The following is a 24,186-nucleotide window of genomic DNA, read 5'->3' as shown; positions in this document are numbered from 1 at the left end:
GGTGGTGCTGTGACGCAGGTATTAAAAAAGCTGGTTTTGATGCTGCTGTCAAGTAGTTGTTTTTAATAAGAGCACTGATGAAGAGATTTTGGCGTGAGTGTGCTAATGTGTGTTTGCGTGCGTCTGCGTTTCACAGTGAATAGGCGCTTTGGTAGCCACGCTGTTTTGACAGGCAGTCCAGGAACAATCGCACTCAGTGACCCCTCTGACTGAGTGCACATGAGGATAAAAACACTCTCCCTCCCCCGATCTGAGCTCTTTCTCTTTCCTTTCTCCCCACTTTCCTGCTCCCTACCGTGCCGCTCACTCTCACTTTCACTCCCTCTTCTTACTTCCTTCTTTGTGCCTCTCCTCTCCGCACACTCCCCGTTTTCTCTTCATCTCTCTTTTTAATCTAGTGCCAGGCGTGTTGGCTTTTGCGTCTCTAGCGCTGACGAGCGCAGGGTCCCCAAACATCTGCTTGTTTGACTACTCTCAGTCCATCTGTCATCAGGGAGTCCACCGTCACACTCTTGTGCCCTGACCCAGTGGAGCTGAACTGGAAACTTTGAAGTGCGTGTCCTCCATGCTGCTGTTTTTAAAAGCCAACTCTGGTGCTCTGAAATGTAATTTGAGAGGCGTTCCTCTGGTTTCTTTTAGTCCAATAGCGGTCCGGCTCACTTTCTTTGCCAGTAAGATGTCACCATCTAGTGAGCGTGGTTGTTACTGCAGGCGGGGGTGTCACCGGGTTCATGACAGAACTTGATGATCCTTGCTGGAGCGGCTCGTGTGCATTTTTATAGAGATTTGACTCATACTGTTGCTCTAGAGCTGATACTGTGATTTTTAACCAAAGAATTTCATGACTTAAAAAAAAATGTACAGAATTTCCAATAAAAATAGTTTGAACAGAATTACTTTTAAGCATTTAGTGTTTCACTGTAGGAAGGAAGTGCTGCTTACTGACAAACCTGCAATTTGTGATATGACTCCAACACTGACAAAAAACATCGTGATCAGGCAAGAATATTCAAACCAACGCAAACAGGGATTTGCCAACAGATTACTTATTTCACGTCGCATTTGTGTCATTGGCTCCTATCCAAATTTTAATTGGTGTTGGCCAATCCAAAAAGTACAAAAGTGGCCTTGGAGAATTATAATTATGCGTCTTCTTTTCTGTAGAAGCGCTGCTAAATGAGCCGCGTCGATTACTCTGTGATCTTCTAGATTTCTGGGTCCTGAAAAAATATTTTTGACAAGTGGTAAGTGAGCACTGGAGAAAGCTAGCAGGCTTCTTGTTCTGTTTTTAGGAACTGGGTCAGTGATAGTAAGTGGGTCAAGTGCAAAGCACTCGCTAAGATGCCTCCACAAACTTTTAAGTCCAACACATGCTGCGTGACCTTTCTGGGCCTAGTTTCCATTGTGTTTATAAGCAGGAATGACAATTTGAAAAGGCAGAACTGGAGTTCATGTGAGCTCTCAGTGTTGATCACTACCAATCAACATTTGGGAAAGACGCCACCGCTTGTAACGGAGGTGCTTCCTGTGACTGTGACGAGCTGATAGATCAGCGATTTTATGAAAGGATATTGATGGATATTAAACGTAGCCTTATTTAAAGAAAAACAATGACAAATATGTATTCAGCTTGTAAAAAGTGTGACGTTTACTCGAGTGGTGCTCTGACACATTTAAATTGTCTAAAAAGACGAAATCAAGGATGATGCCACTTAAGGAATTTTAGACATTTTTAGACCTTTTATAGATTAAAATGATTCAGTAATTAAATCGTTGTTAGATGCAGATGATAAAAGTAATTGTATGCCAGCAGCTCTGCCTGAGAGCTGAGGTTATTTTAGTTCAAATTTAAATCTAAACATTAAAATTCAATTTTTTTTACAAACAATACTTTCCTGCTGTTTCAAAACAGCGCTGGGGGAACTACGGTGCGACTTTGTTTTTATTAAGTGTCAGTAGGTGGTGCAAGCGGCCTTAACATGTCTGTAATGCAGGAAAAGTCACACACATTCAGAATAGAGTTTGGGGTTGTAAAAAACATATTGTAAAACATTGTAGCTTCCTCACATATTCACATGAATGATGAAAAGTGTAATGTTAATGTAAAAAATGGTCTCTATAAAGAATAAACTGGACACTGATCTATTTATTTACTTAACAAATGTTTAAGTGTCGTGTATATGAGCAGCCAGCGGGTAAAAATCACAGGACTGTAAAAGGTGCATCTTTATGTGAATTTGTAGAAAAATGTGCCTCCTTCAAAGTTGAAATACCACCGAGGTCCCTTTCAGCACTGCTTTCATGTGACCTCACACATGACACTGTGGTTTCTATAACTTTTCTTTTTTACAAGTATTTCTCCTGCAGTAACTGTTACATTTTTCCCATCAGCCACAGTGTTTACTCTGATGTAGGAAGTCGAAGCAGCGAGCTTTCGGTTGATATGCCGGTCCTATACTGCTAATAGATTAGCTGGAAATAAATGACACCACATCATATATTATTAGGCTACTTCCTTCGAAATTGGCGGGAGGCAGTCAACATTGTGAAAACAGCACGGAGGCTCCAGCAGGGGGGGGTACTGAGCCTGTATAGGCAAACCAACCCAGTCAATGAAACCAGAACAGAAGTGGCAGCTCCTCTGTTCTCTGACATGGCCAATTGCTACCCCGTGTCTCCACTCTGTTTGCATCCTGCTGAGACTGTGGGAGATCATTGTGCGTGGTTCAGCACTGGTTAATGGAGAAAGATAAAAAGCTGCAACTCAGCCGTAGAAAAGGGGGAAAAGGCACACTTGGCACATCATCAAGTGTACTTTATCCAGCTGCTCTGAGAAAGGAGGTCGTGGGTGGGTGCTCACAATGCAGACTATGAAAGCGGCCGCAAAGGCGTTACAAAAGTGCACGTGTGTGTACACTTTAAGTCCTGCACCTGTGCACACGTCCACCGAAACGACTGTGGCGATCGCTGTGACGAGCGGGACCAGCTTTGGTCCCGGCTCACTTTTTAAAGTTATGAGTGACGAGTCTTGTCACTGCTGTGTGAGTTCTCACTGAGACGGGGTTCACATAGAAAGCTGGGGAACGTCGTAAATACTTTAGAAGAGAGCTCATCTGAGTCATCCACCATTAAATTACCTTCAGTAATGACTGTTGCCATTAAGTCATTATGGGCAGCATGAAAATGATTGCGCTCGATGTTAAGTCAACAGAAACTGAATTAAAGTCATTATAATCGAAGCACATTTCTGTTTACATAATAACAACTCGGGTCGTCTTTTTTTTGCAGCTTCTGTCTTTACTTTGTGACTGAGAGGTGCAAACACGTGCACACATTTGAGCAGTTAGGAGGAGAAACGAGTCGACAACAAAAAATACATGTTTGTATACGACTTATCATTTGTTTTCCAAACAATGTGAATAAATAAAACCAGCGGATCGTCTAAATAAATGAACATTGTGTAGTTTTCTATATTGAGATTCTTCTAGGATTGCTAAATTATAGGTTGCACAGGAGGTTTGTGCAGAATATACAGAGTTTCCCCAGCAACCCTCCTAAAATTAAGTTTTGTCTGTGGGCAATTACCAGGAGCAAAGCTTTAATTAGTGCCAACTATCACTGAGTGCTGAGCAGGTCTGCGAGCGTGGCTTCCACACACTGGCCTGAGTTGTCGTCACTGCCACTGTCGCACAGTTTTATGGATCAGCTGCTGTTGTATAGTTAAGTGTGGTCCGCTAATAAAGCCAGTGTACTGAGCTAATAACTGGGTCGTGTGTTCCTGAGATACCGTAGCGCTCACTCTCCTGGCCACTGTGGGGCCGGTGCATGATGTGAGTCCTGCTGTCATCCAGCAAACAATAGGAAACCTTCACCTTCACCTAGACAGAAACCTGGGTGCTTTGTTTGAGCTGTGATTCACGCTGCTCGGCAGTCGGACCTGGTCTAAATTTTCCACTGCTTGTTTTTTTTTTTTCGTGTGTGTGTGTGTGTGTGTGTGTGACTTCACCAGTGAAGCTGTTTGAGAGCTGATTAGCTGAGGGAGCTCCTGGGACAGCTGTAAAGGTAACCTTCTAATTCGTGGGGTTTAATTTGTATGTAAAAGTTGCCATGAAAGAAGTTGCTTGGCTCTACCCACGCATGTTCAAACATGACCGGCACATTATTTCTCTGTTCGCCAAAGAGACGACTGATACGTTGCATACTCATGAACCAGAACATGGGTGACACATCAGGATCGAGTTCAGTTTCTTGAAAAGGTGCTGTTGACTCACTGCTGCTCTGAAGTAATGGATCTTTCCCTTTAATTGCAACGCCTCTTAAATTCAGTTTAAAGCCATTCATTTTTAACTACATCTCGATAGTGTGTCAGAACCTTTGGTTCTGATGCTCTCGCTGATGAAGAGGCAGAATTACTACGTAACACTGCAGCTGTTACAGAAATGACTGAAACTGGAATATAACTGCAAACAAGACTTTTACTTCCTGTGGGGAAAAAACGGGAAAAATTTGTGAAAAGTACGCAGCACAATTGCTTTCATTCATGACTTTTAAGTAATTCGTTTCCTTCATTAGTTTGGAGACATAAATATGCCCAAACATCTTGTGACTTACTCATCTTCACCAAAGTTTTTCAAAAATGAATGTGTGTGTGTGTGTGTGTGTGTGTGTGTGTGTGTGTGTGTGTGTGTGTGTGTGTGTGTGTGTGTGTGGTATTTCTAATGGCTTCTCCGTCCTAACTGTCTCACCTCAGCTATCTAAAGCATGTGTCTCTCTGTGTCTTAGAGGCCCCAGGAGTCCTGGTAATACTAAGTACAACAACTATTCGTTCTGAAACGCACACACGCACCCACACACAGTCGCACCCACACACAGTCGCACCCACACACACACACACACACACACACACACAGCCACAGGAAGCAAATCCTGGGCCAAAGTGGGCTTAGTGTGTAGCCAGTCTGGAATGGCACCAACAAACCCCAGAACAAGCCAAACCTGACCAGACCAAACCAGAGCTCTGCTGGCAGACTGGTTGTTGAGCTTTTTTCAAGCATAGTTTTGTTATGAAATTCTTTCATAAAGGTCACTCGGTGCTTTTCATTCGTGCACCCTCAGGTGGATCTGTTGGGCCGGCGCTCACTCGTACTCCATGTTCTGCAGATAAGGACTCTCTCTGGGTACCAGGAGTCTGTCTTCCTGCGTTAGTGATATTTGTACATCGTGCTTTAATTATAAATGACAATGAAAGATACATTTTAGTTGGTGTTGGTGTGGAGAGTAACCTTCAGTAATAGTAATAAATCACATTCATGTAGCTGTAAAAAGCATGATAATATGTTAAGTAATCCAAAGTGTTCAGAATAGTTACTCTCACTGAGTAACGTAACAGAATACGTTACAGAATACATTTTGGGGCATGTAATCTGTAATCTGTAGTGGAATACATTTTAAAGTAACCTTCCCAATAGAGCAGGGCGATATGGCCAAAAGTATTTATCACGATATATATTTGAAAATTTGCGATAACGATATAACCGACGATATAATTGATGCGAGACAAAATACAACTCCACAACATTACTAGCGCAAAAAGACAACCTTCCATTTATTTTCACTTAAACAAGAAGCTGGTTTTTATGTACATTAAAGCTTTATAAAAATGTAACAGTGCAAATGCAAATTCCTTGCTGAAAGTTTAACCAAAAGGCATTTCCAGTAGAAATGGGCTGACATATCCTGAGCATAACCATGTATAATATCCACTGAAGTTAAAAAGAGGTGCTTTGCAACATTAAACTGCAGTGTGCAGTACGTATTTTTCGGACCATAAGGTGCACGGGATTATAAGGCACATTAAGCGAAACAAAGCAGTCAGATAAATCAAACTTTATTAAACTCATTCTTCTTGCTTCCTCCACTTCTGTACCATTGATTCATTAATGTTGAATTCTCTGGCAGCTGCTCTATTCCCATGTTGTTGCAGTATATTAATGACTAACCTCGTATTGTGGATGGATTATCTCAGTTGTTCTCCTGACTGAAGTTTGGTCCGTTTACAGCATCCTGCCATGCGATTGCATTTGTCTCTAACCATGAGGAACCTTCACGTTAACTTTTATAAGTGGAAAAGTGTTAGTGTTCGTCCTCCAGCTTCACTGTTTATGTTATGCTAACATAGCTGTGTCGCTAGCGATCACGTAGCACATCATTATATACCAGCTAGCCCAACTTCAGTAACCCTACAAACGTCACTGCTGTTTAGTTTCCTGTCTTCATTTATGTTGGAAGTGATAGCAGAGCTGTACGTTTGAATTTTTTCAGAAATCTCTCAGTCAGAACATGCTATATCATGCTTAGGTAACTAGCGAAACTAGCGAGCTAACTTCCGCTAGCTTCCTGCTAACTTCTAACTCCGTTAAATGTAATAAATTTTGTTTTCATGGATGCCTGGAAGTTAAACTTCATAGTTACACCTGGTAAAGCAGCAATGCTGATCGTTTTATTAAAGATGAAAGAATTTAGACAGTTTTTAACTCTCAGTGATGCTGCAGTGTTGTTTGACCTGAAGCATACGGAGTTTAGGACCCAGATTACTCCCAGATTTAAGAGCATCTTAGTCCGACAAATACGACAATAACGACGGCCGCTTGCATGTTCTGCAAAAAAATGTGCTTTGTTGTGTATCTGACGGACAAACACCAAACCAGTTCCACATCACTGAAGTTGCACCATTTTTACAAACCAATTCTGGTTCATCTGTTTCACTCAACAATCGGCCATGTGCGTATGAAAACAAAGGCACTGCGCATGCGCGTTTTACTCATATTCTATCGCGATATTTCATTTTCCTATCGTTGCCTAACATTATACCGGTATTACCGTGAACGGTATAATATGGCCCAGCCCTACTTCCCAACACTGGATTATATAAACAAATAATTACAATTTCTCCACTATCAGTGATACTTGTGATATGGGCCAATTAAAATCTTTCCAAATTAAAAAACGCTGTCATTGGACTCTAAACTTGGTTACTTTCGGTCAGATTTAATATTTAATTTAATCAATTTTAATGTGACTTAATTTCAAGTGCAAAAGCAAAAATGCAGCAAACTCGTTTTTCATTCTGAACATTTGTTTTGCTGCTCAGACGTTAGAAGAAAAAACTCCTTCAACCGTAATCGATTTAAAACAACAAATCTGGATCCTGGTAAAAATATTGAATCCAGCGTATTAACTATAAATTTAGTCTAAAATCATTTGAATTGATTGAAGCTGATTCTGTTTAAACTTTATTTCAGTGAACATTTAATGTCAGAGTCCTGTGGTTGGATGTGTGTGTACTCCCCCCCTCCCTGCTCCATCACTGGCCTCTCTCCCGAGCTCTCTTGCCTCCCTCAGAGATCCCGACCACGGCTTCTTCAGAACGAACTAACCTCTAATGTTTGTCCTGTGCTGCCTCCAGCAGTCTCCACTGTAAGAAGTGGTGAGCAGGTTATGCTGGCTGGACCATGTCTAATGTTCTTAAATGGCCCTTAACAACCACAGTGACCTGTTAATAACTGGACTATCGTGCGGTCGTGGTCACTGAAAAGTGCTCAGTTTATGGTCACCCATTAATGTCCTTTTTGGGCCACGAAAGCGTCTGCATTTGCCACTATAGACCAACAAGGAGTCGGCTCTGTGACTGGTGGCTGGAACAGTGATTTGACATTTGATTTGTGAGAAGAAAATATGCGATTTTTATTAGTGAACAATTTTAAAATACCAAAAATGGAGGAGAAGGAGAATAATGTGTTTATATATGATCTGCAAATGTGCTGGTCGTGTGTCGCTGCGTGCTAATGGGAACACAGTGTTGTCATTCACTGTGACGAATAATGAAACTTATAATAATGAACCGTTCGCTTATGAATGAATAAAATGTAGAGTCCACTACATTCTCACATGAAGTCATCGTGTTAGAAGAATGTATGCAGAGAGCCTATGTATATATCTGTGAACCACAGACTACATATAACAGATATCAGCCATTGTTTATGGGATGCTACACTTTGCTGCCGACATTTTGTTTTTCTAACTCCAGAAATATTTAGGTTTAACGTAGCAGGAGGCAAACTGAAAGACTGACCACACCTGTGCAGGTTGGTTTCCAGGCAGGCTCAGAGTTTGATGCTCTGAATTCCACAAAAACATGACACTAAGCTGAGTTACAGTTACAGAACTGGTGTCTGTGTCATCGTTCTCTGGCTGTCGGTTTATGTTATTTGTACAGTTATATTATTGTAATGACAATAAAAACTTTCAATTCAATTAAAACAAACAAAGGGCTCCTAAAAATATCCAAGTCTCCACTTAGAATGATGTTTGTGTCTTTGTTACCAGCATCAGGGGTAAAAAGGGTCTGCGGCTCACACTGACTTTAGATTTTAAAAATCCCACACCGATATATTTTCTTTCATTTGACACTTGCTCTATGTTTGGACCGTGCACTCCCACTCCCTCTATATTTATGATATGGTCACCACGCATTCAGACACACACCCCAGATCCAAAGCGAATCCACAGTCTCATACCCAGGAGTGGGGATCCCAGGCACTGGTTTCTGCACGTCACCACAGGAATGCCAGCAATGCTCCAGTATGGATCCCATTGTGTCAGAAAGGAGCTGTGTCAGAACCGATGTGTAATATGGTGGCTGCAAACGTCTTCAGCACTGGGCAGATGTCAAAACAAACATGGAGGTAGAAGAGTGACTTGGGTAGAATTATTTGTTTAGTGTTATCATTGTTAACCTCCTGAGACCTGAACTCTTTCGTGGCATTTTGACTTTCTCTTTGCTGTTTGGGCTGATTGGGACCTGATTCACGTAAAAACAAAGAATTACCTGATTTCTTTTTTTAACTTGATTTTTGTTTCTGAAAAAAACGAGATCCACATACATTCACTTTAACTTTTGATAGCACAGGGGCAGGATAACGTCCTCGTAAGTGGATATCAGGCCCTTGTAGAGCAAGATTTAGTATTTTGGTCTGAACAACCCAAAATGTGACGTCCACATACGTGGACGCAGGTCCTAGGAGGTTAATAGTGATCGGCACAGAAGAATGCTTTCTTGGGAAAATTCCCGTGTATTTACTACTATCGGCATATTTGTTCATATGTGTCATCGAGTCAAAGGCCAAACGAGACGGAGAGCAGCTCCCTGACAGTCGTGGGTTGGGCCGTAGATTAATATTGAATCACCTGGACAACATGAGAGGACTGGACTCTTGTGTAAGCTGAGAAGCGGTGACACAGCAACGGCTGAGAGCGAGAGACTTCTCGCAGTCACTCCGTTGGCAGGCTCTCTGTGTGTGTTTGGTAAACAAACATTACCCAAGATAGAGCAGGGAGGTGTGAACAAGAGGAATTTTTTTTTCCTGTCCACAAAAACATCTTGCTTGATGACTTTGTCTGCACACATGAGTTGTGTTAAGTATCTGAGGGCAGAATGATCCCACTGGAGAGTCGGTGAGGCAGGAAATGAGCCAGGGGAGGATCCAGGCTGACTGGGTCAGTGCTGGGAGTTTCTAGGCTTCTCTTTCTGGGTCACTAAAGAGTTTCCTCATTTGTCTTGTGCTTTGGTAACCAGTGCATGAGCATCCATTTTCCCCTGCAGGTCCTGGGAGGCTGATATGAAGTGTTAGTGTGACTAACATTTGTGTCATCTAAGAGAGCACAGTTCCTAGAGAAGACATGGCAGCTTCCTGTTGCCTCACACACGCCGCTCTCCTGCCCTCCCACGTTCCACTCTGTCCTGTCCTGCCTTGTCCCATGCAGCTTCGGAAGTTCCACCCCCACCCTGGGCTTGCCAGATTGCTTTTGTGCTGCATTGCGTGATGCCAAACTGCCCCTGTGCGTCACTGGGAGCACCCTTCCTACACACACACACATTGTAAATACATGCTGCTTTGTCACACCGTCCTACTCGTGGGCTTGTCTTTATTTGTATTACAGAGACGGTTGGGTAGTACCTGGTAATGCAAAGGTTTTGCTTTATATCACATGTGCATATATTAGTGGGAATATTTTTTTTTTTTAAGTTCACTTGGTGACCTACAAAGTAACTGACTGCATTTTTAAAGTTAGCCGTCCTCTCCTGTTTGTAGAAAACTGGATCAAGATGATCTTATCATCCTGTACAGAATAACCACCAACCCTTTGTTTACGTGTCATTTTCAGATAGCAAACTTTAAAAAGCGGATTTCTTTCACACTTTTTGTCTTCAGCCAGCAGAGCCTCGGCAGAACAGCACGTCGATTCAAACAGTAACAAAGTCAAATGAATCCTTTTTATTAAGAGCTCTTTGCCTTAAATTGCTTCTGTTTAAATCAAATGTCATCATGACAGAAATGTGGTGAATGTTTGTTTTGATATTACCGAGTTTAAGTCTCAGTCTCCACAGGAGCATTCTGGGTGCTGGGGCAGGAGCATTCTGGGTGCTGGGGCAGGAGCATTCTGGGTGCTGGGGCAGGAGCATGCACACGCCTCTATACTCCTGGAAGCCTCACTGAGGCAGAAATGGAAACCAGAGCAAAGACGGCAGGTCTTTAGCGTCACTCCTGTTGGGCAGCAGCACATCCAGAACCTGGGACAATTTTCTTTTTCCTTCATTATTATTACTTAATTATTGTAATTGCGCGTGTACAGGTATGGCTACACGTTACTGGATGTATTGATCAGTGGGAAACGCTGGTCACCAGCTTAGAAACTGTTGTGTTAATGAAACACACCAGAGCTGCTCTCTTTTTGTTTCTTTGAATATCACAAAGCAAACCCCGTAAAAGTTACTGGAACAAATAAATAAAAAAGTGTTTTTTGTTTTGTTTTTTAATGTTGTTTATTTTGTCCAATGAGCTGTTTTTTGTTTTTTTTTCCAAAGCAATACTTTGATCTTATTGGCGTTTTTTCATTTTTGTGTTTTTCTGGATCCAAAGTTGAACCCGTGCACCACCAAACTCATATAGTTGGCCACATACAGCCCACTTTAATCTTTAGTGGGCAGACCAGTGAAAATCATCTTTCTTTCACTGTACAGACGTTTATTTGCACATTTAATACCGAAGATATTGTAATATTAGAAAAAGACGTGCAAACGTGTGCTATTTCTGTACACGGCAGAGAAATGCTGCTGTAGTTCATACATTGTAAGAAATGTGTGAAACTGCAGACATGTTTACATATTGACTGTCATACATAATTATGAAACTGAAAGTTTTTATTAAAAATAACTCGCCCAGTAAAACCACATTTTTCTGCCTTTTAATTGTTCATCTATTATCTACCTCCTGTGGTTTGGTATGAATGAGCTCTTTGTTTATCGGGAAAGCTGTAAAAATGATGAAAATACAGTTAGAAGAGCAAAATGACTCGATTGGACGAGTCAGGCTGACCTCGGGGTTTTTTACACGTCACCCTGAACTGTTCCCAAAATCGTTCATCATTTTGCGCTGCCAAACTTGGTGGGTGAGTAAGTACAGAGATGTCGAGTGTGTGCGCACCAAACGGTTTCTCAGCTTTGGTTTCCACCTTTGATCGTTTCCATGTGGGGCCCTCCACTCTGGTGCTGACACTTTTAGTTTGAAAGGGCAACTCAAACGTGATCATAGCTTTGCTTTTCAACATTTCCTACTGGCATCACACAGCAAGGAAAGAAGGAAGAGTCACTCGTCATGCTAGTTTGCAGTCAAACGTTCCCCATCTTTATAAAACACAGGAGCGATACTGGCCCACGGATAACTGCCTTTCTGTTCCTCGGTATTTGACTCAATCGGTGTCTATGCTAATAACAAAGGGGTCTTCCTCTCTGACTCATATCCTTCCAACAGGTAGACTTACTCCCACTCTTTTTTCCCTTTTCACTTTATCTTCCTTTCTTCTCCGCCTCTATCTCTGTCTTTCTCTTTTTCCAGGGACCACACATAGCATCGGTGACCCTGGCGGCCTACGAGTGCGGCTCTGTGGATTTCCCCGAGCCACCGTATCCAGAACAAATAGTTTGTCCCCAACAGGAAGCACCAGCATCAGATTCTGGTGCTGAGCAGGTGGGTGTGGAAGCTGTGGGGTCAGAGACGCTCCAGGGAAAAGTCTCACTGTGGACCATCCTCTCTAAAGTCCGTCTGGAAGCTTGTATGTGGGTGAGTGTGTGTTACACGTCAGGCACCGTCAGCTGTGGACATTATAGATGAGAACATTTTAAAAACCCTGCAGAGTTCGGCTCCTTTCGTTCAGTTTCGGTCACAGTTTGCAGCAACCTTTCATATTAGCCACAGCTCGTAGCAGTGTTCAGTGTTTGTGGTGCTTACAGGTGGATATCTCATGTCTGCTAAATGTCAGTTTCTCATGAACTAAGAAAAAACCATCTTTGTAGACGTATTCAGTGGGTGTCGTTACGCAGAATCGCACCAAAACCTGAAGGACAGCACGCTCAAAACTTGGTGAAGATCGAATCCTAATACAGACTATTTAAACTCTTTGGCGCCATTCTGACCATATCAAAGGTTATGCTAATTTATGCTAATTAACTTGCATTTTTTTACCTTTCACACTCAAAGCAGAAACGACACAAAGGTGCATTGGAACTGGGTGCAAATGTATTCATTGATAACTGGTCTGCTTGGAAAACCCCTGCTCCTTCCTGTGAATTTCCCCTAACCAGCATCGATGGTTTCACACCTCTAACCAACCCTGCGGCTGCAGAGACCAACATCTCTTTTTTTTCAATCGATGAGGTTTTTCTCAGACGTGCGTCAGAAACATTTTTATCTCTTTATATGAAAACAGCTGCTTTTCAAACACTTGGAGGCCTCGTATTAGCAGCGTCCACTTCCAGAGCGCGTGGGTCTGCGTGAGTTTTTATAAAGTCACTGATGATAACTTGCACACAAACACAACAGTCACGCTCGATTATGTGCGCTTTTGTTTACGTTTTCTCAGTGACGTGTGGACCTGCTGAACATTCAGAGAATAGAGAACTTGGCGTCTGACACATGATGACTTTGATCGTTGTTGTCCATTTCCCTTTTCCTCTTAATGTGGAAGGTTCAGAGATGAGGGGGAAATGCATGTTATCAGCTACGAGGCTTTACTGGAACTGGGCTCCCTGCTCAGACCGGCGTTCGTTATGTAACTTTATTTTATATAATTATGCATTTATGGTCCTTTGACTTGATCTTTATTTGATCCGTTTTCACTTTAAACGTCCCCTCCAACCTTCCACTTTGTGTTACCATATATGTGTACACACACCGATCCAGCATGTAAAAAAAAAAAAAAGAAGGTGTGCATGTTTTATTAATTGGTGCAGCACGGTCGTTTCTCTGCTTTCAAAATGGAGTCGCATTTTTCTCTGCAGCATCGTGTTACGAGCAGCGATATCCAATCCCCTCGGATTCATAACCACCCACTACCAACCAACCACTGCCCCTTTGTAACCTCAGCCTGGCACGACCTCGGCCGAGGCTTGTCGGCGATTCAGTTGGAAACACCTGTCGCACCCACGGCTTCAAAGCGCCCACGTCAACATTTCCCCTCCTCCTCCCACCTTGTGGATACGTCGCTGATGAGACGCGTGTGATTCCCCTCCTACCTTCTCTGTCCTCTTTGTTGTCTCTTCTTCTCTGTGCTCGGTGGACAGAGAAGCTCAGAGGTCCGCTTTAAGAGCGGCGCCGTGCAGGTAGACGCGTTTCGCTGCCCCCCACACAAACCACACGGCCACAATGCTCACACACAGAGGCAGAGCTGCTGAATGGAGCAGCTGCCAGGGAGATTAAGACACATCTCCATTATGAGGAAAAAAACTGGCACATTTCATCAAAGACTCCAGTGTTAACAAGAGAACAGGGTGTCCAGATTAAAGATCGAGTTTGCCAGGTTTGGGGATAGCACCGCCTCCCGAGAATGATTGTTTGGGCTTGTTGTTGCTGCCATGGTTGCTAACTACCTACTAATCATCTTCTGGCTCCAGCCATCCAGCAACATACAAGTAATGTGCCTGCGATTAGTCAGTTATATCCTTCTGGGGGAGAAGTTGTTTTGTGTTCCAACGAGACGACTGAAGTGCAAAAGGATTTTTTTCTTCTTTTCGTTGCTGTCGGTGCATCGAAGGGTGTCGGGATGTGGTAAATCTCGAAATCACCCATTTGTCATCTGAAACTTAAACTAACTGTATCTTCTTGTCCCCGGCTTTGCGCATACTTTTCCTTTGTGCCTGGAAACATTAAAGTAATGAGCTGTGAGCAACTCCAAAAACGCACATTTCTTGGCGGCTGTTTTCATTGTGTTAATTAAGTCTGTAACCCTCACCCGCTCTCTCCCCCCTCCGAACTCCTGCCCTGTTCTCATGTTTTGGTGGATGAACTTGGTGAACCGACTGAAGTGCTGAGGATTTATTTCCCCCCCAAATCACTTCCGCTTTCTTCCTGTTAAGCCCCCTACAATCACACAATCATATGGCTACAAGCTCATTGTCGCTGTCGGACTTGGATGTTCTGGTTGCTTGGACGAGCTCCCTCTCCCCCAGATTTGTTAGCGCATCTTAAATTTTCTTGAAAAGGTTGCAGATTGGAGAGGAGGAGCCAGGAGTTTCACACACCCTGGACCCGTGTTTAACGTATCCATGATTGTTTAATAATCTGCCGGATTTATTTCTTGTAAATCTTTTCCGTTTTATTCCCATTAAGCGCACTGATCTCAAATCCCCGACGTCAAGCATCGCAAGCTGCTTTGCATAGTGGATATTGATATTTCATGTCTATTAACCGTCTGAAGGCAAGAAAAACATGGAATGATTTAGCGTAACAAAAAGTCATTTCACAGCCAGATGTCTTGAGGCTTAATTAATATTTAAAGCTGTGGCATCACTTAACCGCAGATCTTGGATACAGTATAAGTGTTTTTAATAACTGCGCTCTACATCTGAGATATCTGTCCAGAAGCTCTGTCGATTGCAGATTTTGACATAACAGAAGTGTGTGTTATATATGAAATCACACGATGAGGTTAAACATGAATGAAACGTGTGTGAACAGGGTGTGGGCACAGCCATCGGAGAGCTGCCTCCGTACTTCATGGCGCGAGCGGCTCGGCTGTCTGGCACTGAACCCGATGATGAGGATTACCAGGAGTTTGAGGAAATGCTGGACCAGGCAGAGGCCACGCAGGTGACACGCTGCTCATCTCAGACTCATCATCTTCATCATCATTCTGTGTAATCAAACTTCCCCTCTCCTACCTCCTTCTTTCCTGCATCGCACATCTTTCTGTCGTTTCCTCTCCGCTCGTTTGCCTTCATCACTCCATCACATTTTTTTTGCTCTATACCAAAAGTCACGTCTGATGTGGCAAATTTGCTTTTGTAACCTGCGTGTGTTTGTGTTTGAACCTCCCCTCGGTGTCTCAAGACTGCAGCGCTTTCACAATGCTGTGACTAAGGGAACAGCAATGATGCACTAGAGTAAAATGTTCCCGCGACATCCGGGCCCTCGTTGAGTAATTTCCTGTTTGCGTTTGGGTTTTTTGGGTTCTCATGTCTAACATCTCTGCAAATGTTTCAACAATGCCTAACAACTCTGTCTAAATATTTATTTTTCCACCTTCTTGCGATTATGAATAGAGGGAGAGGAATGAACAGAAACATGCATGTGGATTTCCAAAGGCTTGTCATGTGTATGTCCATCGTCAGTCAAAGGCTGCGGTAGGTCAGGTGGATAAAACGACCAGCTGCTGAAGCGAGCTGCAGCCGACTCACTCATTTTCTCTGTTTTGAGCTGCGAGCAATAACTTTATTTTTTAATGAGGGTGTCTCAGATATTAAAGGACTGCTACGTGTTCAGTGTCCGTTTCATCTTTTGAAGCATGTGTGTAGGATCTGTGACTTGTTCAGCCACAGTTGCATTCTGGGTAATTAAATAAGTAAGTAAAGTTTATTTATTAAGCACTTTTCATAGACAGGTAGTCACAAAGTGCTGCACACAGAGATGAAAATAAACAGTACGATAAATAGAAAAATGCACAATATAGAGCTTAAATGTAAATTAAAAATATAAAAATGTAAAAAGCGTTGGTCAACAGAAAGCTTGTTTAAACAGTAAAGTTTTAACTGCTTTTTAAAGGATTCCACAGAGTCAACCAAACGTAGTTGTAGAGGCAGACTGGTCCACAGCCCTGGTGCCACAGACTGAAAGGCTCCGCCCCCTTCCCTCTTCAGACAATTGTAATGGGGAAACATGGCCGACATACGGACCTCTGGCCATAACTGACAAAATGCTTTTTAGCACTTTTTTTTTTTTTTTTTTAGCACATTTTAATGAATTATTTTTCATCTGTATTTACAAAATATATTTTCAAATGTCACCATATTTTTTTTCTGTAAGCTATAGAGTAATTGTTTTAAAATAAAAGGTTAACCTCCTAAGAGCCGAACTCTTCCACAGCAGCATTTTTAATTTCTCTCTGATATTTGGGCAGATTGGGACCTGATGAATGTAAAAACATGAATAAAAAAATTAATGTAACCTCATTTTTGTTTCTAAGAAAAATCAGAGCCACATCTGAGGATATTCATTTAAAATTTCGATAGAACAGTAGCAGTATAACGTCCTTGTTAGTGGATATCAGGCCCTTGTAGAGCAAAATTGAGTATTTTGGTCTAAATAACCCAAAATGTGACGTCCACATATGTGGACGCAGGTCCTAGGAGGTTAAGAATTGTTATTTCCACCTTATTGAATTTAAATCAGGGCCAATTTGTTGTAGTTAAACACAAGTTGTTGTTTTTTTTTTGTTTTTTTAAATGAGCAATTTAAAAATGTAATTTTTTTCTTTTATATCAATTTAATAAGTAATAAGTTGCAGCTTTCAGCACTATTGTAACACAGAGGAGCTACGCAGGTTTGAACTTTGATCTTTCTTTTTCTTCTCGTTCTACCTGATCAGCTTAAACCACGTTGTAACTGTTACGCCTTCAGCTGGCTGAAGTAGTAATCGGTGATTAGTTGTCACAAATGAACTTTGAAGTCAATAATTACAACATATTTAACGACGTGTGGTTCCTGAGACGAGCCGCTGTTTCCATTATCAGCGACTTCAACAAATGTGGACGAGGGCTGCGCTGACACAGACATCAAACTTCGTAAAGCTCTGAATATTCACAGATATGTACATGTGCTTTCTTTTTATGAGCTTTATCATTCAGATTTGTGCTTTTTATGAACTCAGTGTTTTTCCTTGGGCATAAATATATTTAGACTGGAGTCATTTAGCATATAAATCAAAGTTTGTTGTCAGTGCAACAACGGCGCAGCAGCACGCTTTGATCGAATGCTGAATTTTGCCGTTAAAACAGAGAAAAGCAAAACAGCAACTTCAAAATATTTTGATATTAAAATGAAATGTGTTTCAGTCATGAAAGCATCCAGTCTGCATGTGGATGCACTCGTTAGGTCAATGTGAGCTCAGGAGTTTCCTTTTGCACCACGTCAGGCTTTCTCCTCACTTTGCATCTCTCTCTCCCCTCCTCTCGCGCTCGCTCTGTTCTGTGATATGTGGTAACTGTGTGTTTGTGTATATATGTAATGTGCACTTTGATAGCAGCTGGAGGCGGGTTGCTTGCACCAGCACAGACCTGCTGCATACGGAAACGTTTTTTCTCTCACCGGGGCTTTTACTGTTACTCGGATGTTCTTGGGATTCCCTCTTTGGCTCGCGGACATCCCACAACACGTCTCTTTTTTTCTTTTTTCCTCGTCCACCATTTAGCCTCTTATTAACTGACGTCGTTTTATTGTGGACGTTGGCGTTCATCTGCTGTGGAATAGCTTTTTTAAATGATATATTACCAGCTGAGCATTAACGGCAGCGGTGGAAACCGACTCCACTGCGACTGGAATGGACAAACTATCACTGCATTGTTTATGAGACAGGAAGTGGTTAAATTTTTCATGAAGGAAGTGACCCCCTCTAACCCTTAGCCCGTTCCACATACGTACCCCCCCACCCGCCTCCCAAAAACCCCAAACACACACAATAGCACACGCTCCCCCCTGTGGCAGCAGAGTCGGACTAAGATGCTTTGTACCCTCCATCAGTAAGAGAGGTTTCTCAGGTGCCAGCATTTTGACTCAAACCCGCTGGTATTTCTCCCACCCTGCACGTGCCAACTTCCTGCCACAAGTGCACGTGATGCGCAGCAACAAAGCACTCTGGGTTTTTCCTCATTCATTCAACAGAAGAATAATGAAGTCATGCCTTTTCTAACGGCTCCAGACGCTGATGTCATGAACATCAGTTTTTTCCCTGCTTAAATCAAGCTCCGTGTGAGTGAGAGCACCAGAGAGGAATCCTCAGCACTGACACGGACCATAGCAGAACATCCTGCTGGGCTTGGATCTCTTATAACTTCATTAGAAATGACTTCCTGTTGAAGGGTTTTTTTCCTTCGTCTGGCATTGAAAGCGTTAACAGGCTGCGAATTCTTGATTGCCAACTCCCAGGATCCTATCTCCTGTAACTCAAATCAGGGCCATCTGCGCTGGGCGTATGCCTGCCTTCCCCCCTGGCCTACTGCACTCAAAGGCTCTCTGTGCTGTGGTTTGCCCAGCCTTGTCACGTGACTTCTCTGAAAGTGCCCCCTCCCTCCTCCTCCCTCTTTATTTCCAGTAAACTGTTTGAAAGGAGGGGGGTGAGTCAGAGTAAAACCAGCTTCCCTTTAACCACAGCTTGTTAAAGAATTTGTCAACGTGGACTCAGGGTGTGTGTGTGTGTGTGTGTGTGTGTGTGTGTGTGTGTGTGTGTGTGTGTGTGTGTGTGTGTGTGTGCATGTGTGTGTTTGTGTCTGTGTGTGTCTGTGTTGTGTGTGTGTGTGTGTGTGTGTGTGTTGTGCCATTGGACAGATTTGAATTTGTACCTCTTGGTTTTTTTGGTTTTTTTGAAAGGCGACTATAGCTTCGATTGCGTCAAGAGTCCTTAATCACTTCACTTCCTGTGCCAGACAGAGCGGGCGCAGGCTTGTCAGGAGTTAATGAGATGAACTTTAGCCGTCTTCATGTCGGGGGGCTCGCGAGCGCTCTGGAGATGTCTTCTATGTAGAAGAAAAAAATGTGCGTGGGTGTTGACTTGTGTATAGGCTATGCATAGATTTTTCCTTGTGTGACACTTAGATTTTCCACATGGAGCAGATTGCCTGGTCACTGCCTGCTTTTTGTCCATCTGAACTCTGTCCCTCAAAAGTCAAAACAAAGTGATCGCTTCGTCGACTTTTCCACAATGAAAAGTCCGCAGGACGTCAGACCATGTTCACTAAAAACAATGGAGCGATCCGCTTTTTGCAGTATATTATAATATTATTCTTATTATATAATGCTCTCTCCTTTCGATATCTAATTCAAAAAAGTAAACAGACTCAAACCAGCTTGAACTGAGTACAGCTGAGTCCTTACGTTTGAGGAGTTTCTTTTTATTTGGCCACCTGCTTGAATTATCTGCAAATCATCCACAATATATTCACTGGTCAAATCATCTTAAGGCTGTAAAATGTAAATGTTCATAAAACATTACAGACCGAAACCTGTGAAAAGAGGCGTCTGACTCGCCTATAATTTGGTTCTTAAACGAGGTCTTGACTGGTCCGATCATCTCGAGCAACAAATCAAATGTGGTTTTGTGTCCTTGTGTGGTGACTGAAGGTTGCTGAGTAAAGATTTGTGCTGAGCAGCCAAAGCTGGAGCCAAAGCTCCCTCCTTTCATGACGCTGCACCCTGACACCATCGCAGCAGATGTCACCGCTGCTAAGCCAGCCTGGCAGGTCGGAGGACGCTGTATGTGTTGTTAATAAGCTGCCAACAACAAAGACGGGCACTTCCCTGGTCCAGAAACAGAGTTGTGTCCATAGTTGTGCTACAGTAAATCAGTGTCACAGCCTCTCCTCACCTCCTAAGGGACCCTCTGTTCACACTGATATATACTCTGTTAGTGCACACCTAACAGCACCTAATGTAAACAATGCGTGCGTCAAGATATGGTGAATGAACGGGACTCGAGGCTGCGTGTGTGCGGCGCCCAGCGGCACTGTAGGATGCATTAAGAGCCACAGATGTCAGGTATCCAGACACGGTCGTCAGCAGTTCAGCTATAAACCAGCCGTACACATTCCTTCCTTCCCTGTCTCCCACCAGCTGAGCATTTCTCTCTCTCTCTCTCACACACACACACACACACACACACACACACACACACACACACACACACACACACAGGCTAGAATTAAAACTCCGGGGTTCATGATTGGACATCAGCAGAGGCAGAAATTCAAACTGTGAACCAATCAGATTGCGTGTCCGTTCGCTCCCCCCTCCACCACCTTATTAGGCGACCTCCCATGTCTCTCAAATTTCCCGTCTGTTGGGTTGCACCCAGTAAAGAATGTCATCAGCACTGTACTGGTTTTGTTGACCATATTAGGTATGATCATCTATTGCAGGCCCCCCCACCCCTCAATTTTGAAGCTGCTGTGTTTCACAAACTGAGGCCTTGCTTTCAAAAAATAAACCCAATTTTTAGCCTTTTCATCTGATAAAATTCCTCTTTTCAGATAAATTTGGTTGATTTTTGTTTTGTTTTTTTCAGGTGAGGAAAAAATGTTTTTGCTAAAAGAAAATAAAGTTCACAAACATTTAACACAGATCGAATGAAAATTTGACTGTGAAATATGCATTTAATAACCTGAGGAAGGTTCTAAATGTGTCATTAGTTTTGTTCAGGAATTATTTGTCTTTACAGGAATTAGTGGTTTGAAACCAAAATAATTTTGTCCATACGAGCAGATCGAGGGCTCGCTCACTGTAAAGAAGAGTGTTTTTAATTTTTTGCATGAAAATATTCCCACAGATATCAAAGGAGTTGAATCTAAAATTCACAAAGACAACCTCTGTGACACACACATTTATATATAACACACAGCAGCCTGATATTTCAAACTAATCTGTCTTATTTCAGAGAAATACTCTTAGAAAAAATAGATCTATTTACATCCATATTGCTCTCAGCCAGTAATTGACATAATTAATATATGTAGAGCCTGTGTTACATGTTTACATCCCCCGTCTATGACAACAATTACACTGATTTCTAAACAAATATTATTTTGGTGCAACGAGTTTGAGAAGCTGAGAAAATGTGGAAATAATAAAGACAGAAAGCAGACTTTATTTTCTAAAACCAAAAGATGAAAATATTAAAAATCTACTTAAAAGCAGTAATTTTACCAGCTGTTATATTGCTGTTTGTGTTTGGCTCTCAGTCGCAATTTCTTTTGAAAATGTAAATCTTCACAGATGTGGATGTTGTAGAAATGCTGATTGTAGAAACGTTTAGCTGCATATTATTGTGCCGTCTTGTATCTGAGGTTTCCTTTTAAATTCACAGTTTTCCCAGAAGTAGTTCAAGTAAAATCCAAACAGAGCTTCTCTTCCCAGAAAACACATTGAGGTCAAATCTGTCTCATTGCTGTGAAAAGAGGCTTTTGTGGAGATGTCAGTGGGGCCGAGCGAGACCAGCAGCAACGAAGAATTAGTCACTGGAATAACACGTCTGTTGTCTTCTCACATTTTCACAAAGGAATTAATAAGTTGTGCTGTAGGTAAAGTGCAAGCACGACAAACCAGTTTATTCTTCCTCTGCAGAGTCAACAGACGAGTTTTGTAATTAAATGAATTTTCATATGATAAAAATCCATATTTACAGCAGCCAAAGCTCATCTAAATCTTTAAACCCACCTTTCCCCAGTCAAGCTTTTAAATGAGCAATACAACAAAATTCTCCTTTGTAGAGTTTTTACATTTATTTTGATTAAAGTGTATGAGTGAGAATTATGCTCATGGAAATATTAAATATAAAACCATCCTAAGTGCAGGTTTTAGAAGGCTCTGTGATTTTTGAGTGTTTGGAAACTAAAAACTGATTTGAGAGGTAAAGACAGCTCCGAGCATTAAGTCTGCACTACTAAAATCCTAATTTTGGAGGATTTGCTGTGTTTCTGTAGAAAGACATTTGCAGCAGGTAGAAAATGTTCCTGTTGCAGCTGCAGCTTGTTTGAACTCGTGTAGAAATCAGCAGAGACGAGAAAAATCAGGAATTATCTCATTTTTCGTTTCGCTGGACGCTGTTTTTGTTTTTAGATTTAAAAAAGGCAGAAGGTTGATCTCTGCTGCACCAACACTGAATTATAAAGAGGAGAAATGACTAAAGCAAGGCTCTGATTTTAAGATCTAAATGCATCCGTTTTTTAAATGTGACATTTGAACAGTTTTCCGAGCAGTTGTTAAAAAGCTCGTTGGATGCAGCGCTGCAGCCGTTTGTTTCTCACAACTGTGAAATTTGTTCTGCTTCAAAAACAAATTCCCTGAAACAGAAACTTCAGCTTCTTCTCATTTCAAATGAATTTTACCAGCAAGTAAAAGGAAACTGAAGAAAGCAGCAGTGATCAGGATGATTATCACTGAATCGGAATGAAGTATTTTAAAGACATTGTGAGATCTGATTTTTAAAATCAACGCTGATAATTAGGAAATTATTTAATTTGACTGTTTTACCTTTGAGTTAAAAGAAACTGGCCTGTAGATCTGACATCAGCCTTCGGTTCATTAACAGTGTGTAAATGAACAAATCTGTGGAGGTGATTTATTTGCACATTTTTCTCCTTTTTTTTTTTTTAGGACTTCTCCTCCCGGGCGAAAGTCGGCGTACAGAAACTGATCCAGAAAGTGGGATTCTTTGGGATTTTAGCCTGCGCCTCTGTAAGTCCCACACAAGCTTATTTTGATTCTTTCTGTAATAAAACGCCATAAAATAATCCTCCTTATTCTGCAGACGTCCACACTAAACACACACGGATGCTTTTCTTGACTTTGATCGTGCTTCTGATTTCCCTCAGATTCCCAATCCCCTGTTCGACCTGGCAGGAATAACATGCGGACACTTTTTGGTCCCCTTCTGGACTTTTTTTGGTGCAACACTGATCGGAAAGGCGCTCATCAAAATGCACATTCAGGTAAGCGACATTAAAAAGCCCCGTGGATCTCTGTGGCTCATAGAAATAGAATAATAGAAGAGAGCTGTGTGAATGCACAGCGTCACATCTGTGTGTGTGAAATGTTCGATTCTGTGCTGAAACAAAGCGTCGCAGAGATGCAAGTCTTTAATGGGGACAAATGCATGAGATAGTCTCACTGATGCAGTGACTGCTCTGGAGTCGGCTCCGGAGTGAGGAGGCCATTTTGTGCAGCCAAGCAGGGGGGGAGTCAACCATTTTGTGAGTGCAGCTGCAGCAGCACAGAGCCTGCAGTGTGTGTAGATGGTCCAAAGCTATAGGGGGGAAGCAGCTTCATCCTGCATTGTTGAATAAGGAGCTGTAGGTAGGAGACTTCCCAAATACTTGTTCTAATCCTGGAAAATCCTCAGTTTGCGTCCAGGAATTTGTGGCATGTCTGCGATCACCGTCGGGGGATCGACTTGTTTTCTAACCAAACGCAGGAATTTGCTCACTGTGACACAGACGGGTTAAAAACACGGGAAGCATTTCCACAGCAGCTGTGTGACTCGGTGAGCACCAGCAGATAAACATCTGTGGGGGGTAAAGGAGGCCGTGTAGGTGGTGGCTGCACACGCACGGCAGGAACACTCACACACACAGTGCTAGATTACACCCGGCTCCCAGGGGCCCCCCGCTGACAGAGGTGTGGCCCTCTGTGTCACGTAAAGAAGGACCCCCCCCCCTCTGCAGGCCCCCCTGGAGCTGCTCGCTTTAATTGTTCTGAAAGTTTGTTTCTCATGCAAATGATCTGAGTTTAACGTCTTTGTGCAGAAAACAAGAAGTGTTACGAGACGGCCGAGCAGGTGACAAAGGGGGGTTTTAAGGCTGTGTGTGTGTGTGTGTGTGTGTGCGTGTGTGTGTGTGTGCGTGCGTGTGTGTGTGTGTGTGTGTGTGTGTGTGTGTGAGTCACTGACCTGTATTTAAGCCTCTCTCCTCGCTGCTCGCTCTCATCAGTCACTGTGAGCCGGACGCGTGCGCACACTCGCTGTAACGCCTGATTGATGGGACGCTGAAGCTGGTCTGAGATCAGCGATGCTCTCTGTAATCTGACGCTGTCG

The 24,186-nt window shown here is 42.6% G+C and overlaps 1 protein-coding gene across 13 annotated transcripts in view; it reads left to right on the top strand.

Annotated features, from left to right (window-relative positions):
* Positions 1-24,186, top strand: part of LOC102295875 (vacuole membrane protein 1) — a 51,234-nt gene that overhangs the window by 8,183 nt on the left and 18,865 nt on the right. For 12 of the 13 annotated variants that reach the window (XM_005926809.3, XM_042218844.1, XM_042218846.1 and 9 more), the window contains 4 exons: positions 11,955-12,179; positions 15,072-15,203; positions 22,752-22,832; positions 22,970-23,086. In XM_005926809.3, coding sequence (XP_005926871.2) covers positions 11,955-12,179; positions 15,072-15,203; positions 22,752-22,832; positions 22,970-23,086 — 555 coding nt within the window. The remainder of the gene's footprint in view (positions 1-11,954; positions 12,180-15,071; positions 15,204-22,751; positions 22,833-22,969; positions 23,087-24,186) is intronic. The other variant, XM_014335020.2, reaches the window with a different exon arrangement.

The sequence above is a fragment of the Haplochromis burtoni genome, unplaced genomic scaffold, assembly GCF_018398535.1.
Source record: "Haplochromis burtoni strain Fernald_Lab_line unplaced genomic scaffold, NCSU_Asbu1 Contig_24, whole genome shotgun sequence".
In the NCBI taxonomy this organism is placed as follows: Eukaryota; Metazoa; Chordata; class Actinopteri; order Cichliformes; family Cichlidae; genus Haplochromis; species Haplochromis burtoni.
The sequence above is the reverse complement of the archived record's forward strand: the minus strand, read 5'-3'. Positions and strand labels throughout refer to the sequence as shown.